General features: G+C 47.7%; 1 protein-coding gene across 1 annotated transcript in view; it reads right to left on the reverse strand.

Moving 5' to 3' along the window:
* exoc4 (exocyst complex component 4) overlaps positions 1-19,113 on the reverse strand; it is an 84,894-nt gene that overhangs the window by 35,128 nt on the left and 30,653 nt on the right. The window contains exon 11 of the mRNA XM_037459794.2: positions 17,886-17,982. Within this exon, the coding sequence (XP_037315691.1) occupies positions 17,886-17,982 (97 nt within the window). The remainder of the gene's footprint in view (positions 1-17,885; positions 17,983-19,113) is intronic.

Genomic DNA, 19,113 nt, shown 5'->3' on the forward strand with positions numbered 1-19,113 from the left:
CTGAAAACATGCATTAGTGTTTAAATACAGCAACAGAGATGAGTAACGAGAGCGGACAGGTAGCTGATCAAGTGGATAAAATAAATCATCATTTGGAACATATGATGGATTCAGTTTGTAAGGGTTTCATCAAACGAGCTCCGCTAAGATGAATTCATGCAGTTTTTCTCTGATGTGATGGTAAAATATTGAATTATTTTTTACTCTTTTGTGTTCATTTTAATAATGAATGAATGAATGAATGAATCAGTTCAGTAATATTTGGATTACTCAATCTAAAGATTACTCAAAATTGACAATTCAGTAATCCCTCTAATTCCGTTGTGACTACAGAATGCCGTTCCTCCAGTCAATAAGCTACAATTGTAGAGATTCACCTCAGAAGACTGTCGTTTCTTGACCAAAGGCCCAACAAGTGCCCAACAAGTGCGGAGCCGAAGCGATCTTTTAAATTAGAGGGTTTGCCAGAATATCTGCAGTCTGCTCGTCCGGATCCAACATGGCTGCAACAGTCACAAACCCAGTTTCTTTAGCAGCACTTGATTGCACTTGACAGCATGCAATTATCTGTCATTAGCAAACAGATGTCAGAACCTGGGGTCTGGAGCTCAATGATTGTAGAAGCCATGCTCTGTGTGTGTGTGTGTGCGTCGAGAAAACAACATTCATGAATGTATTTATACCGAGGATTTGGCTAATGAGTGAACTCCCTGCAACCCTGTGGCTCCCGGATAATTCAAAGAAAGTCAAGGTTTGATTCTTTTAAGATAGCAAAACAAAAACAATTGAGAACCGAGAAAAATTGTTTCATAGCAGCAGCTCTGAAGTCTTTTCCTGCTGGAAACTAAAAAACCGCTCCTTCGAATGGAAAGGGCTGGGATCCCATCATCCATCTCTATCTGCAGCCGCGGCGTAATGATGCCGAAAGAGAGAATGTGGATGAAGACAAAAGATTTAAGAAAGAAGGTAGAATGAGAGTGTGCTAAGATCGATTAGAGACTCTGGACTTTTTAAATCCCCCCCCCCCCCCTTCCTCCCAAGGCCCCGGCTACGGTGAATTTGGATTTCAGCCGACCAGAGAGAGGAAGGCTTGTTCGGTAAAGACCTGTCACACGCCAAGGACGGGACGTGGTGAAGCCCTGGCAACTGAGGGGGGGGGGGGGGGGTGTCTGTGTGTACCTCTGTCCGCAATGCATACTAAATCCCTCTGTCTTTGTCTCAGTCACGTGCACACTGACTGACATTAACATGTACGGTCAGACGTCATTACATTACTAAGCCACATCCAGTGACACTCGAAAGCACTTATTTTAATGCCACTCTTCTTTCTCGCGGCACCCGGCCCGCTTACTGAAGATCTGGAAGTCACAAAAAGGATTTTAATGGACGGGGTCACTTCATGGGTTTTATGGCACTGCCAACATTAGCTTTTATTTCATCGGATCAGACAATTGATGCCAGGATGGCGGCCTTTAATTGCTATCCAACGGCACAGTCATGGTTGGTTCTGGCTGAATAACAGACTCTGATCGACACCATTTCACCACTTTTTTTCTAGAGTGTAAGACGCAGAGCAGATCTGAAGACCAATTGAAGATGTTCCAACGTAAAGATGTAGCAGTGCGTTAAAGACACACGTCTAAAACAAAAAATAAAACTCACATGGCTTGAGCAAGAATCCTAAAAGGTAAATTCACATTTCAGATAAATGCTTCAAGACTCCACCGCAATCCCGCCCCACCACCACTGGATGGCACTGTGACCAAGTTCACTGGAGTCTCGTCTGTTCAAATCACAAAATGTTTGAGAAGAATTAAGATTCCAGTTGGTGCGCGCCATCTGAAGCCTGTTCACGATTTGTTGCGTAGTGAGTATATTGTTGTTTTTAACGCGACAATACTGCGGGTAATTAGGTGTACCGGCGTGTTTCCATCGGGGGCCTGGTGAAATGCATACGGTCTTCCCACGCAGCGCCCACGCTGCTGACAGACTCCCTGCTGTTTACGTCCCTCTCTCACCCCCCTGATGCTGCATCACACTCGCTGAAGGCTTTCGGTTTGTTTGCACATGTGTGAGAGTGTGTGTGCGCTTTTGTCTGCAAGAGAGAGAGAGAGAGAGAGAGAGAGAGAGGAGAGAGAGAGAGAGAGAGAGAGAGAGAGAGAGAGAGAGAGAGAGAGAGAGAGAGAGAGAGAGAGAGAGAGAGAGAGAGAGAGAGAGAGAGAGAGAGAGAGAGAGAGAGAGAGAGGACAATCTCCTTGGGAGAGCGACGCTAGTGGGACAGAAAACAGGGGTCCATCTTTCCGTGAGCTCCGTCCCACTATAATAAATATATTAAAACATGCGGAAAGAGATCGGTTTTGTAAAACCTGATGCGACAAAACTCAACATGTTTCCTTCCACCGGAGACTGACGTGCCGGGATGAGCAAAATCAAACCAGCTGACTATCTTGATGGAACTTGTGCTCGAATGAGGCCTCTTCCACAGGAAATCACTAGTGCAAAAAAAAAAAAAAAAAAACCGACATGAGCGATGGGGGAATTTCATTTAGCTGCTTCTGTTTCAGGGTGCCGCCGTTGCGCGTGCCGGCTCACTGTCAAGCGCAGTGTCAAAATGTCAGCTGGACATTTTGGGGGTTTTTTAGACAGAAAAGGCCTCGTGTGTGGATATAAGGCTGATCTTGAAGGTACTTTCTACAATGCATCCAGAGATGTCCGCTGTGTGTCACAGTGAAACGAAGGTTCACAACGTAACAGACTTTCAACGACGCACAGGGTTCAATGTAGAAAAAAAAAAGAGCCCACACCCCTCGCATAAGTTTTTCGTGGCCTAATGTGACACATCTATATATTAGCCACATATGTTCATTCAGTGGGTCTATCCACACGTGTAATGCTTGCATGCAGTTTGTCATTGTGTGTGTGTGTGTGTGTGTGTGTGTGTGTGTGTGTGTGTGTGTGTGTGTGCATGTGTTGGCGCAGTGTGGTGCAGACCAATTAAAACGGGGGAGATTGATGACCAGGGGTTCTGAGTAGCAGCAGCGGCGGCGGCGGCGGCGGTAGCAGGCAGCTGCTTCCTGCAGACAACAGGAAATGAGATGGCCTTGTTTAGCTGACGCCGCCAACACCAACGGCACAGAGCCTCAAAGACAAATCACCCCCTTACCGCCGCCAGTGGCCTGCTCCTCCATCTTCCCGCAGCGCGCGCGCGCGCCCCACCCTCGGTCTCTTCATCTCTCTCTAATTCCACCCAACGCCGTCGCTCTCATTAGTCTTCCCTCTCAGATTAATGCAGTGCAGGTATATTAACGCGGTGGAGATGGGGCGCACAGATGTGCGAGGACAGATGCCGCCTTTAGACATCACTCGTTGGCTGTTTATTCCCGGATTTGCACTATGGATTTTTTAGGGAGTGTTTGGGTCAACTTAAGTGGTAAAGTAATGTACGGTAAAGTAATGACAATCCATCTTGCGGTCAGCTCCACAGTTCCAGTTTACTGGCTTAACGGTAACAGCATGCTGGCGAGCTGTGGCTGAATCCCTGACCTGCTTATTTCACAATTACGTGTAATGAAGGTCTGTCGAGCACTGCAAAAAAATAAAATAAATCTCCAAAAACATGCTTTCAAAGAGACACCCCTCCCCTGGCGCGTCGCCTGAGGTAAAGAAAGCATAGCAGCGGGGGGGGGTGCAAGCCGGTTCGTTCTCGTTCACAGCAGCCTTCAGAGTTTCAGTGGACAGGATCCCATTTCTGACGGTTTGTGTGTGTGAATTTCATAGGATGGGCCGTCTCTGCTGAATGGTAAATACCGCGATGGACTCGTGCGATGAGGATCGAGGATCAGTTGCTGAGATACAAAAGGAACACACAGTGCAGACTGTCGCACGCTGCAAACTATGAACTTCTCAATTATTTTGTGCGCTCCTAAATTTGGAATTCATGATCAATCCGCTGCTCTGTATTAACGCTGCAGAGAGGGAAATATCACCCAACCATGATTAGATGGGAATATTCAAAAGCAGTTTTGTTTTGTGTTAACCCCCCAACTCATCATTCACTTTGAATGGCATCTTTATTTGTTGTATTTGTTGTAGCTGGCGCTCCGTCACATGCACCACTGACCCATTGAGACGCATCGAGTGGCAAAGATGCCTTAATGTCACGGCGGGAGCCTCCCGGACCCGGAGGTGGCTGCATTTTGCCCCCGCCCCCCTTTCAGGTGCAGACGCCCGTTTTCTTAGTGGCGGGCCCCAACGGCTCGGCACTCGACGCACAAACAAACCATTCTCCGGGTCAGACGCGGCAGGTGCAGGCGATTGCAGTTTCTGGTCCGATTGTACTCTGCTCAAGGCTTTAAGTGTTTAAGTGTTCGTCTCCTCCTGGTAAAACGAGTCTGATTAATAAGCCGAGCATTAAGTGGCCTCCCACAGGTGACATTTACAGCAACAAAAAAACAGTGGGGCGGAGGCTGCTTTATTAAAGTGTGTGAGTAATTAAAAACAATGCCGACGGAGTAGGATACAAGAACTGACACATTAAATCAAGCACCTGTTGCTGTGCTCCAAAAAGGATCCTAAACAGGTCCTAAACATCTTTTCTGGGGACCCAGTTACTAAAATGACCAACCACCATGATCCGTCTCACCTTAGGTCTTATTAAATACGTTTAGGCAGCGTTAAGGGCTGATTCAATGATAGAGTCTGGCTATAATTGTCCAAAAAACATGAACATGCACTCATGCAGTCATCAAATGAAATGGAAATGGAAGAAATTCTGCTCATAAAATGTTCTGCGTCCCACCTGTATTACATTCTTCGGAGCCGACTGCTTTAAACATAGTGAAAACATGGCAGAGTTAAACTAAAATCAGGTGGGGGGAGGGTCCAGGAGCTCCCAAAATAAAACGAATGGTTTTATAACATAAGCTGCCAGATAAATAGCACTGGAGTAAAAAGTACAATATCCGCCCTTAGAGATTCACTGAGGTAGAGGTGTAGTGGCAAAAGATTAAATGCGTTAAAGTGTCATTTTTCCTCCTGCGAGTCATTTCTCAGTTTCTGCAAAAGCTGAAGAACATTGGTTCAAAAGGAAGAAAAATAAGGAGGAGGCTTTAAACCTAACTGAAGATAGTATTAATGTAGTGGTCTAGTGGAGATAAAGAAAGCAACAGTAAAAACGAATCATATGGCATTAAAAAGGTCCATGCAAGTCACACAACTCACTTTTTAAGCAGCCGAGTGGAGCAGTGGGCCGAGAACCGATAAAGCCGATAAGGCAAAATGATTAAATGAGTCTCGGGTCCATCTTTACTGACCTCGCAAACACTGACACGCACAACGCTCGTTTCTAACGAGAGCAGATGGCGATGAGAGCCTTCTTGAGCCACCGGAAGGACACTCGGGGTTCAAGGAATGACTCAGCAAGACTGAAAATGGCAACTATCCCTGGGAGAGCCAAGTGCAGAGGCACTTTTCAATTTGCCTGAAAACTACTGAGAAAAACACTTAACCCGCCGCACACAAAGGGGCTGGCGGTAAAGATGGACACGAGCAGTCTATTTGGGCCATAGGGGAGGGCGAGTTGCAGGCGAGTGAGGTCAAAAGGACTGCTGTGGGGGAAACGGCAATGCTTCCGATATATTCTCAAGGATGTAATGGCCACAGGTGAAAGAGTTATTCGCCGTATATAAAAACAATTTTCGCACCAACAACAAAAACTAGCTTCATCCTACATTCCCATTCGGGTAATGAATTTTCTTTTTCCTCTTCCCACAACCCCCCCCCCCCCCCCCCAGTCACCCCTGGTCCCTGATCCACTGCAATGCTTTAGACTTACCTCGCTCACCTAATTCACCCGCCTCTCTCTCTCTCTCTCTCTCTCTTCATTTAGACTTTCATGTTAGCGCAGGACTTTCCATCCTGTGGCGTCCAGGTAGTAAATTGAAATGCTTCTGGGGGCTCCATTGAAGCCTGATTGAATATAAAAAGAGAAAGTGCCATAAAGAGAACTAGCAGTGAGAGTTCTGTAATACACTGAAGGGCTCCCCGAGCTATGGCAGAGCAGGGAGGGTGGGAGGGGGGGATGGGGGGGGAGACGACACCAAAAAAGTGAGAACAAGAGGAGCGAAGGAGAAGAGGAAGAAAAAGAGGGTGGGGGGGGGGGGGGATTGAGACGGCGGAGTGATGGAAATTGTGTAAAAGTCTTCATCGGCATGAAAGCCGGCCTATTACCCCATCGAGCGCGAGCTGATGGACAGAAACGCAAAAAAAAAAAAAAAAAAAGCCCTCAGAAGCGTGCACCCTTGATAGTGACACCTCACAGAAATGCCTCAATCACAGTTTGCATGGCCCGGGGGGAGCCGGGCGACAGGTCTCATATTGGAGACGGCCAACAAAATGCAATTCCAGGAAGTCAGCTCTGGGCGGTGCGTGTCTGTCACACCCACAGCTCGGCAAAAATACCGCCGCACATCACATCGCATTGCACCGGCGAAATAGCCACCTCTAGGCATACGGGGGTAGGGGGCGGGGGACACACGCAGAATGAGACGTGCACAAGTACGCACAAGTACCTGCGCACTCGTGCACGTGCGCAAGTCTTCCTGTATACATTACCGCCAGGGGAAATATGATGTTGGGGGTTAAATTATTCATTGATCCTTTCATTGCCTGTCCGAGACCCTGCTTGTTGTCGTGTGTCATGTCTCGGTGTGTCTCTGTGTGTGTGTGTGTGTGTGTGTGCGCTTTTGTTTGTCCACTTGAAAGGGCTCTCGGGGGGGGGTTGGGGGGGAGAGAGACAGACAACCTTGAGCGGGCACCAACCTTTAACTTTGTGCGCTTTCAAGTGACAGGTGTGTGTGTGTGCGTGTGTGTGTGTGTGTGTGTGTGTGCGATGTGTTTTCATGTACCTGGCCATATGGGTGAACAGAGAATCTGTCCATAAAATATTTCTGTCTTCAGGAAGACCAAAGGGAGGTCAGGTGCAGAGAGCTTCCGATCCAAACTAATTCCCTGATGGGTTTTTTTTTGTTTTTTTTTTCCTTCTCTGAACCACTGAGTGATTTGTGGTTTAAATTTGATCACAGAGGGAGTTTGAATTAATTAACAAGATATTGGACAGTAATTGATATAAATGAGCCTTGAAATGTCAGCGGAGAATGGTCTTTATTTATTAAAGCCGCAAAGAATTACACCAAGAACTAATAACGTAATAGATATTGGGCTGTGAATCCGGTGCTGGCACCAAAGCAGAAGCCATTTTCAGCACTTCTCTCTCTCTCTCTCTGTCTCTCTCTCTCTCTCTTTCCAAACTTCTCCATGATAACGTTCTTTAGAACATTTGGATATTAATTAAAATTCATTCACTAAAAACCCGAATACCCACCTTCAGATGAACACTACCAATATTAACCTTTTGGCCCCCGTATGTTTTTCACTTTGCTGTGAAGGCCTTCGTTGACAGTATGAACGCAGCATTAGAAGGTTACTGGGGAATGATGAGAGATGCTATAATATCTCTTAGTAGTGGTCCAGTCCCCTGCCTCAGCCTGCTACTTTGATGTCACATAAAAAATAGCCTTTTATAGCCAATTGTTGCTCGTCCACCTCACGGAGGAATCTATGTTGTGGTTGTAACATAACGCCTGGGAAAGTGCATCGGGCCCCCCTCCCTCCCTCCCTCCCAATCGAATTCTCCAAAAGCACGTCAGTGTCATTCTGCGTGCGCGCGCCTTCATCAGCGCCCCGTGAAACGCACTTTGTTGGCAGGAGTCTGCAGCACACAATCAAGAGCTCCTGCTTGCTGCTGGCGGGTTTCGGAAAGGTCATCCGAAAAAAAGGCGAAGCTTTGTTTTGCGCCGGCACAGGCAGAGGGCGAAAGAAAACGTGTATCGGGCCACGAGGCATTTAGGATCACGCGTCGAATAATAGCACCGCCGAAGATGCAGATGGTTTTGTTAGTACGAGACCCAGTATGAGTACGAGAGTTACTTCCATTATCAAACTGCCGGTTGTAATCTAGGGTTTCAGAAAATTACAGGACTATTTTATCTTGCCGCTTTTTTTTCTTCTTCTCCTCCGCAGTCATAGGGACAAGGAGACGAGAGAGGAGTCTTTATAATCAGCACACAGCAGCTACAGAGGGGAGATAAAAAAAAAAAAAGCGGGAAATAAATTGGGAGACAGCGAGCGAGCGAGCGAGAGCAAGAGAGTAGGAGAGCGAGCGATATGCAACACAGAGCTCAAGAAGAGGGCAAAAGGTGGGCCAATGTTGTGTGGCAGATGATGAGATGGCCCGCAATAAACCACTCTCACATGCCTGCGTAATAAAAGAGTCTTATGGACCGGTAGAGACAGCTTCTGATAAAGAATCGAAAGCAGAAGTGATCAACTTCAGTTATAAAAACAAAAACAAATAATTTGCCCTTTTTCATATTAATTGTTTGGGACCTTTGTGAAGCTCTCCGATTACAGAAAGTGTTTCCTTCCAAAAGCCTGGATGACGCAGTGAGCTGAGCGGGGGTTAGGACAAAAAGAAAATAACCCACCTCTGTACGTATTCATGGCGATGTATAACAACTGTCGGAGAGCCCCGGAAAACCAGAGGCTGAGAAACTAATGGAGCCCCCGTCCTCGCTCATGCATCCTCCAGGTCCGGGTCAGGCAGGTGGTAGCGTTATCTCGTCTTTCTTAGATCACCGGGGCCCAACGGACCTCCTCTTCGCGTGTGTTATTTAATCTTCTTTGGGGGCTGCTATCTCAGTGTAACGGGGGGGGGGGGGGGTGGGGGGGGGGCTTCTTCCAGTCCTGGAATGCTCTCATTACCTTGGTGCAGTTGCCAAGGGAGCCAGTGTAATATTCAATACTTCCGTTGCAATCTCATTCACACTTGACACCTGACATTTGCATAATGGCCTCTCTCCATCTCCAACCCCAAAACACAAGGTATTGGTACATCTGCCTATCTAGACTGTGTGTGTGTGTGTGTGTGTGTGTGTGTGTGTGTGTGTGTGTGTGTGTGTGTGTGTGTGTGTGTGTGTGTGTGTGTGTGTGTGTGTGTTGCACTGCAGGGGTTAAATTACTTCCGTCTTAATTTAGCTCATTAAGCGTGCGGAGAGCTCTGAATGCGCCTCATTGGCTGATTTGAGACAATTTGCGGAAATGCCGGCGGGGAGACGTAAATGTGGGTGTTAATCAGGGATGGCGTGACCCCAATCGGACTCAAAATGATGACAAACACGGGTCGTGGTCCTTTTTTAAGCAGCGTGAGGCTCGGGTGGAGCGCTGTAAAACAGAGAGAACCTCGCTCCAAACCGAAAACGTTCATTCGTCGCGAGGAAAGAGCGCCGAAAGGGAGTTAACCCCCGATGCCGACGAGCGCGGCAATAACGGCTGGACGCCACCAATCAGGAGCTGATTGGACTCCTTGGACTTCTCAATCAGAAAGGAGAAATCAAGCCGGTTCTACGTGGCCTCCAGCAACACATCTAGCCACCGTCTGTGAGAAAAAGTCTATAATATGTGTTGAAAGAAAATAGAAAAAAACACTTGCGTGGTGGAGTGTTAAAAGCTAGCGTGTCTGCCCCCCGGATGACACCACCACAAGTGCACATAAAATGCAGACAAATGAACAAACATGCACAGAATCCTGCTCCGGATGGAACTACTCTTCTCTGCATACCTCTGCGCGGATTATTGAAATAATCTCTCTCTCTGTCTCCCGTATAATAAACCGATTTGTCACAAATGCTTTGCATCGAATATTCATCATGATATCTTTATGTAGCGCCCCCCCCCGTACTAAAAAAAAAAAAAAAGAAAAAAAAAGAAAAATAGCATAATCCTCCCCCACATCTCTTCCAGCCTGAAAGCTAGTGAGCCGGAGCTGAGTGAAACGCCGTACTTAGCAAATTGCATTTGAAACCAGGGGGGAATAAATACTACAGATAAAGACTGCTCTAATGTGCTCAAATCCATTAGAAATCTCATATTCACACATAGCTGAAATCACATTACAAGACGCCCCTAATGTCATTTTCACAGGGTTTTTCCACCAGCATTTGCTGCCAGGGTGAGACACCAACATCAAACATAATGGATTTTCAGATGCCTTTTCCCATCTCTCTCTCTCCTCTCTCCCCCCACCTCCCTTCTGATGTGCGCGCGGCCCCCATTCCCCATCCAGTCGCCATTGTTGTGGGTGTGAGCTCAGTTTTGAAGGTGGACGCGATGAATTTAGCCACTCGGGTCTTTGAGGGGTGACCACTCACAGACACAAGCGGGGGGGGGGGGGGGGCTGAACTCTTTGTCGCAAGTGTTTCAATCCCGCGGCTCTCCATGCGCCGTTTACTTCACCGGGAAGCGGGAGAGCCGATGGGCCAACGCGGAAACGAATTGTTCTGGATGACTTTCAAAATGAAGGGAGGTGATAGATGGCTACATCGATTGTTCCTCCTGGGAGGAAAGATATATAGTCTTTGGAGGGAAGGGGGTAATTGTCTCAGAGATATACATTTACACTAACCATTGCCTCTAAAATAAGTCATGCAGGGGGAAGGGAGCAGAAGTGAGGAGAGGAGAAACAATCTCAGTCAGAGTCTGCCTCTTTTCCATTGGTTGCACACTCGATGAGCGCACCATGACTCCGGCGTGACTGGTCGGAGGTCTAACCGTGGCTGATAGTGGAGGGGGGGGGGGGGGACATCTTTAAAAATGTGTGCGTCGTCCTTATCATGGTTTTTGGCTTCCTCTTCATTATACGGTGTAGGTTTGCAGGGATTTATTTTAAGCATAGGGGAGACGCATTTGGTTTTAAATCCAGAGCCCTAACTGGAAAGAAAATATCATTAAAAAAAAAATAAAAGAAAAAAAACAAATGTATAACTTGCAGACATTTTTGATCCAAACATTTGGTTTACTTTTCCGCTCTTCACACTGCAACATGTGACAAACATGTTGATATCCTAACAATCGCTGAATTACAGCAGTAACACAATTCTCCGGACCCGCTTATTATCTGTGAAACTGTGAAAGAGTGCGTTTTGACACTCCTGGATGAGATGCTGCGTTGAGTTGGGACCATCCATCTTTGAGAATAACAATTATAAGATCACAAACAACCTTTTAAGGAAGCTTAAACATTTTAATGAGGTTTAACACCTCCCTGATTGGTTTGTGGGGTTTGTTGGGGGGAGCTACGCGGGCCAGATGTGCCGGAAGAGTTAAAAAAAAAAAAAGAAGAAGAAGCAAACTCCCTGAACCTTCTTCCTCATCTGGTACCCGCTGTGTGATGGACACAAACAGACACAGGTGAGTGGGTACACGTGTGAGCGCGTCAGTGTCCGTGTAGAAGGTTGGTGTGTACGTGTGTGTGCTTATCTAGAGCGCCAGACCAGAACACACACACACACACACACACACACACACTCTTGTACTGGCTACTTCAGAAGCCGAGCCCCAGACAGGGTGAGCAGATCAATCAATTACATCTCTGCTCCAGCAATCAAACAAGGTTATTATCAGGCAGCGGCTCACCGACCTGGAAAGATCTGGCCAATCAAAGGCTGCTGTGATGTGGGGGCCGGCGCTCGCTCATGTGACGGTAACACAGAGTGGCATCTCATGTCGGCGGGGGGGAAGGAGTGAGAGAGAGAGAGAGGCTGAATTCAAAGGAAACAAGGGAGGGAAGTGTGTGGTACAGGATGTCGGCGAATCGTCCATCTCCGGCTTCTGGGTCTTGTACTGTGACATCACTCCCAGAAGATGAGGAACGCACAGTACGGCTCTTAACGGCCCCGGCCGCTGTGCATCTTTGTTTTTCTTGATTTCAGATTTTAGAAGGTAGAGAAAGTCCTGCTTTGACACTTTTGTTTGGCTTCTGAAATGGGAACTGGGTGAACATCTGTGTGATTGTGACCGGCTCATCTGGACAACAGCTAAAAACATACCCATGTGCGTGTGTCCCCTGTGTGTGTGTGTTCTCCACCTATCTGGAGGGGCAGAGAAATGTTTGTCTTTTGAGTCCTTGATCTGAGCAGGCAACAAATCCTAGTATCCTCCACCCCCCCCCCCTTCCCTCCTCAACTCCCTCCCTCTTCACACAGACCTAAAACCTTGGGGACCCGCAAAGCCGACTTCATAAGAAGTCTGCTGCTGAGCGCCGATGCCAACGAGACGCCCTTAAGCCCCCGCCGCCGACTGCCTGCTTCACACGGGTCTGTTTGGGCAGGTTGCCCTGGGAACCGGGTCTAATTCCATTATGGGATGGATAAACACAATCAAAGAGTTTATCCACCTTCTATTGCTGGAGAAAAGACCCCCGCAACGATGGATCCAATCTCCTGCACAAAATGATGTGTGTGTGTGTGTGTGTGTGTGTGTGTGTGTGTTAGGGAGTGCGTCATGCCCAGAGTTGTAAGACATAAGGAGATTAAAAACTCTGGGCCTCACTGGGAAGTGGCCGAACTATCAATTTTGGAAAGCGATAAAAACCTCTTATTTAGGACAAGGTGTGTGCGTGTTGGTGTGCGTGTGTCTGTTGTCCTGTGGGGAGGGGGGGGGGGGGGGGGAGAGAGAGAGAGAGGGGGGAGAGGGAGGGATCAGAGAGATAAAATAATAAAGACACAGTGGTGCTGCAGCATGCGACTGGCAGCAGCATAGTCATAGCAGACATCCAGCAGCTTCCACTCTCCTTCACATTCCATCCGCGTTCGGCTTCCTTTCTTTCTTCTATGTGTGTTTTTCCGCTTTCTCTTTCGCGGCTCAAATTTATTTAGCCGCTTCGACAAAGCAGAAAAAAAGGCCACAAACACACGGATGTACTGACTTTGTCTGAAATAAAATTTATAAAGAGGATGAGGCCGAACGGCTTCCCGTCCGGTTCCCACGGGTTACACCTCACTGCTCAGTGGTCCCAGGCCTCCGCTCATGTCCCCCCCCCCCCCCCCAATGCGTCACACTGCAGATGTATGAAGGATACACACGTGTGCACATGCAGCAAACAACTTCAATCCAAAAGCAGCCAACGCGCCGCTCAGCAAACCTGCAATCTAAGAGCCTTTCTATTACTGCGGACTCAGATATCTCTCTCTCCCTCGATTCTCGCCCCACCTGTCAGTTTCTTTTCATATCATCTCTTCCTTTGTGCTTTTCCTCTCATTCCCTTCCATCTGCTCGCTCCACTCTGTTGTTGCTTTCTTTCCCCTAACCTTCCTTATCCCTCCGTCTCTGACCTTTCCGGTGTGTAAAAATCCTCTCTCTCTCTCTCTCTCTCTCACACCTGATTCCCAGCTACGCTCCCAGTTTTTAATGGGGTGTTGGTTAGAGCGAGGGAGGGATAGAGAGGGGGGGCTATTTACTGAGCAAAAATCCAGGGAGAGAAGATTAGAAGGGAGTGCGAGGGGCCCGCCGGAGCAAAGCGGCACGCGCGCGTGTACGCAGGTGTGAGCGAGCGAGATTTAGGGCGAGGCGTCCAGCGCTGCATTCTAATAGCCGAAGCGCGGCCACGTCTTTGAGCCACACTTTTACCAGTTATACTCCACCGAGAACTATGAAACCGCTGCTGTTGGAACTCCGGGGCTCAATTCTTTTTGGCCCTTTTTCAAAATCCGCCACACAGCAAGAATGTGCATGTTTGATTAAAATTTCAAAAGACAACACTTATTTTTAACCTGACCAGACAAATCCTGATGCTTTGGTGGAAGTACTGGGAGCGGGCCCGTCCACGCGGCCCAATGAACTCTGTAGTGGATCAACGCCATGGAGGACTGTGTAATTGCCGGACTTGTATGGATCCTAAATGGCAGGGTAAATGGCAGCGGCAGCGAGAGTACGTGCAGCGCGGACTCTGTCATGCAGATGACTAAGCTATCACAATAAGTGCCTGCTCCTGAGGCGGGACAAAGCACCTACTGGCTTTTGGAATTCAGTGGGTCTAGTGTCTTTGCATCAACTACATATGGTGACAAACTTGAAGAAAAAAAAACAAAAAAAAACAAAGTTATAACACGACATCAGGATGATCTTTTAACGCCGGGTGTGTTCGCCTGCACAACAAAATGATAATACTCAATAAGCTAACAGCTCTTCTGATTTTCCATTTATTTGAAATAATGGCACTCGGCAGATCCAAGTCTCGTTGTTGAAGAGGTTGAGAATTCACGCCAAAAAGTAACGGGTAAAAAGTTAACGAACAGACTTAAAACTGAAAAATAAAACTCTTTAAAAAGTGACCCCAGTTTACCATTAACTCCTGCTCTCTGCGTGCCGTTCGGAAGGGGAGTTCATGAGTGTGAATGAGTCGTGGTGTCGGTGCAGCTCCGGGTTCCATTGTGCCCCCCCCCCGCCCGCCCTCTCCATCAAAGCCCGACCCCTCGGACTCCTTTCTCTCGACCGTGAACTGCAAGGAGCGACTTTGAGCATCCGCACATCGCCGCGAGTTCTTTTTAATAAGCCAACGCTGCGAGCGCACTCGAGGAGGAGCTGTGGACTCAATCGGCTGCGACGCAGTGCTCACTTCTAGGGCACCTGCCGGGCTGACATTATCTGAACAGCAGCACAATAATTTGTCCCTTTTGTTCTAATGCGCGCAGCCATAACGTGCACCCACGTACGCGCTTGCAGAAGGGCAGTGAGTCATATCGTGAAAGGGACACGGCAGATCGCTTGGAAAGATGCCTGAAACTTTTCAAGACGATCACCCCTCCCCAGGTAATTTCTGTCCAAAAATCTATTTGGAGTCAGAACTGGTAATTAGAAAGCAGCGAGATAAAAAGTTTGAATTAAATGGAAAGGAAATTAGCCAAGCGAGAGTATGATGCTATTACATAAAGCCCTTCGGCGAGAAAGTTCAGGACTTTTGAGTCACTCAATTAAACTATTTCCATAGATCTGGCCATCATTCCTATCAATTATGATAACATTTTACAGACTAATTAACTGAGATACGGCAACTCTGCTCGACTGGAGGGCTTTAACCACGCACACACGCGCTCCCCGAATATGGCAGACGTCCCTCAGGCCGCGGGTCATCCTGTCGATGGCGGACACGGAGGGATTAAGGGAGGTTTAAAATGCCATCCTCGTCCGGAGCAAGGGGCGTAAATGCCACCCAAATGTCAGCAGGAGACCCCACAAGTCAAACAAAATTGCCTCCCACACGCTACAAGCACTCCGCGGCCCCTCTTTGTTTGTGTCAGAGCGTCAAAGGACGCGGGCCCTCCGCACTCCGACACGACAGGTCCCATTGGTGCACTCGTGGAGGCAGAACCAATCACGCTCGTTGACGCCGAAAACGGGCGTGGGATGTCTCGTCAATCTTGAACATTGTGCGGTTTTCCCACGAAAAGACGCGTCGCCACTGACGCTCTACTAAATACACATGGCTGATATGCAGGGTTTGATTGATTTGAGGTACGAGTTGTTGAGACTCACTGAATATGCAAATATAGACACAAAGCACCCCCCACTCGCAATAAGTATATTTAAAGGAGTCCCCCTTCATTATGATCCCTCCCACTACTGGCATTGGGCCAGAGGAAGGTTTTAGCGGCAGCAGGCTAACCGAGGTGAGACAGATGTCCTGCTCCCCCAGCCACCTCCTCCAACTCTCCCTGTGGGAGCCTTCAAAGACCATGTGGGATGTGTGTATATATATATTTATATATATATATATATATATCTGGATCACAGATGCAGATTCTGATCACTGTACGTCGCAAACAGAGCTTGAGTGATCCATTGCGGAGAAAGCAGATACAGCTCACACCTGTGTGACGTAGCAGGAATTCAGTTCAGTTCCCGCGGTTAGATTAGTTTGTAAGCCTTTTGAGGGATCTGGTTGGTCACTGTGTGGCCCTGAACATTACATCGCACTCACTACTGGAAGTTAAACCTCATTACTTTACATGTCATTTAGCTTTTATCCAAAGCGACTTACATTGCATTTTAACCCATGGTGTACATTTCTCCTGGGGAGCGATTAGGGGTTAGGTGTCTTGCTCAGGGACACTTTGACGTGGCACATGGAGCAGCCAGGATTCGAACCGTCAAACGGTCCCCAGCGCACCACACTACTCCACAAGCCACCATCGCCTCATCATATCTAAATTCCTGAAGGTTGCTATCCAGATGTTGCAGTTCTATGGGAACCAGATGTAAACAAAGCACATATTCAGCAATAGAAAATATACCTGGCGTATGAGAAGGAAAAAAAGATTACATAATTGGTAAAAAAAAAATTGCTGCTAGACATTAAGACTAGGTATGCCCACATATTGCCCACACACTGATTGCCTGTGCCTCCTCCCCCTCCTGACTGCTTCCACCATTAAAGCTGCCACCGGTAGCGTGGCTGGCCGTGGGAGGTGTAGTGATCCATCAGCGGAGTGCCGGAGCTATGCCATTAAGAGAACCATCTGCAAGAAACAGCGCTCCATTGGCACTGCTAGTCTGGAGAGGGCACGAGAGAGAGGGCACGAGAGAGAGGGCAAGAGAGAGAGAGCGAGAGACATGTGCGGAAGGCAGTTTGGCGTGATTGATATGAAACATTACAGACAACATGGAAGAGGTAAGGCAGAAAGCTAGTCACCGTTTTATTTTCGGTCATTTGTTCAGACACCAGTTACTCAGAGAGGAGGGGGCGGAGGGTGGGGGGGGGGGATGCAGGAGGCCAATCAGAATGGTTTGTTAGATCACATGTCTTCTGATGGCAGCCCACAGACAACTGACCGGGTTGGTCTAACTTCACAGCCAGGGGAAAGTCCATTGCTGGACACTCCAGGTACCCAAAATGTACACATCAATCGATCGATCAAAACAAAAAGGCAACAGCTGATAACGCAGCTCTGGTGGAGCGTGGGGACGCGATGGATCTGATAGATCCGAGCGCGACCCAGCTTTTACTAAATCAACTCGCTGATCTCCCGTTCAGCGGGGCGGTCCCACGTTCAGTGGTCCGGGTGTGTGCATCATCGATTTGGACCATGGCGTCAGACTTTCAAAGAGCCCAGCAGTAAGCGGCAGATGGCCCTGCGCGGAGATGTGGCTCTTCATGTAGGTTATCATCACAACATTGACATTTAAGGGATAAACGAAACACGTATCCAGCCTCAGTGTGACCACTGGCTTGCATTTCTAAGAGTTGTAGAAATGTAAGCCAAGCCTCAGTGCGGAAGTAGGAAACATCTCTGTTCAATAGATCCTAGGAGGTAATGTATCACTGCATGGAGGCCAATTCAATTAAATTGCCTCACAATTAGATTTAAACAACTCGCTTGGGAGTAGAAAACTACCAGACATTCGTTTTATACTAAAATTACCGCGGAAAAACCTTCACAATACTCAAATTTAATAGGGAATGAAAGAGGATGGTAGTCTATTTGTATTCCTGGATAGCATCACCCAAACATTTGGAACTGAAGGAACAGTACATTACATCAGGTTTGATTTACGATATCCCATTTAATGTTAAAAAGGTTGAAATCAATAGCTGGTCACTAAGAGGCCGTGTAATATAATTAGTTTACATTTTACTGGTATCGAGTCATGTCCCAGCCTCCAGACGGCTCAAATGGCCTGGTCATTGCTCTCTGACGGACCAGCATGACGCTGGTGGTACTTTCACACCCACACAAGTCGTAAACTTAATGGCATCCTGCCCAAATTGTTCCGGTAAAAACTGCAAATGGGTCATTTGTGAACTTTATTTTAATCCGATCCGATTAAGTTCACCATTGCCGGAAATCAGTAGTGTCCTACATCCACAAAAAGTGATAAACATAACAAGATTTAGAAAATCTCTATGTGGAAAGGCACTTTTTGTAAGTCGCTTTGGATGAAAGCGTCAGCTGAATGACATGTGATGTAATGGTGCGCGTCACTCTGTGCCGTACCTGAGAAGCGGCTGGAAGATGACGGTGATGTTCCTCGCTCCCGGTTTACACACAAACTTCATTTCCCCGCCTTCAATCAGGTTGTCATCAGCGCCACCTGGAACGTAGAGGAGACACGACCAAACATGACAAAATGAACATCTACTTCACGCGGAGGCAGACTTAAGGAGATGCATAATCACATGTAGGGTGACATTTACGTGGCTTAAGGAGGATTTGAGGGTGTGCTTTCACAGCAGCCCACTCAAAACGTAACATTCTTCCATTGGGGTGTCGTGTCCCTCAACAAGACACTGAATCCCAGACATCCCAGAGGGCGCTGCCCTGTAAATGACCCTCAAGTTATCTGCCCTTAAAAAGGAGGGCAATGCAACGAGTATGTTCCCTCCGTCGATCAACAGAATCTGAATTAATATTAAAATAATATTTTAAACTTGAGCCCAAATAAATCTCCATCACAAATGCAAACGCGTCCCACATGCTGCCGCACTCCTCCGCGCCCCCTGCGTCACCGCGCGGATAACGGGGTTAATCAGGAAATCATTGGCATGTAACACGCGCCCAGAGGAGCGGGGGAGTCGGGGGCAGGGAAAGAACAGCTCATTACCTCCACTCATCCTGAAGAAATCAATATAATTGGGGGAGAAGAAATTGCGCTGCGTTGTCAATACAGGTAACTGCAAAGCAAAAAGAATGTCAATCTGTGTGTGTGTGTGTGTGTGTGTGTGCGGGGGGGGTGTCTTGATGAAAGGGTTATTTTGCATGAATGCACACGCTCATGTTTACCTACGCGTTTCTACAGAACCGAAAGGAGAACTGGCTTCATGCAGTGGATGTTATACATGACCATTTCTGGATCTATGTCAAAGTTTTGTTTCCTCGGGAGTGGGTGTTCAATCAAAATTGAAAAGAAATTAAACGAGAAGCTACTTTGATGGGCTTTTGAAATGAGTGTTGGTTGTGTGCGTGTTCTGGGCGGTGGGATTTCACTGGGCCACAAAGCCCCGCTCCGCTCCGCTGCGCCGTTTCATTTCCATGTCCAATACGACCTCGCGGGGGCTTGTGTGATTCAACACAAAGAAACTTTGCCTGGGAAAAGCCTTCTCGGCATTACCTGCGCTGCCGGCGTAGCCGCGCATTCAAATGCATATCGAGCCATTGTTCCCAGCGCTGGGCTCCATAATACATTTCTAATGGAACAAGTTCCTATTGAAAAGTAGGGGAGACC

The sequence above is a fragment of the Pungitius pungitius genome, chromosome 2, assembly GCF_949316345.1.
Source record: "Pungitius pungitius chromosome 2, fPunPun2.1, whole genome shotgun sequence".
Classification (NCBI taxonomy): Eukaryota; Metazoa; Chordata; class Actinopteri; order Perciformes; family Gasterosteidae; genus Pungitius; species Pungitius pungitius.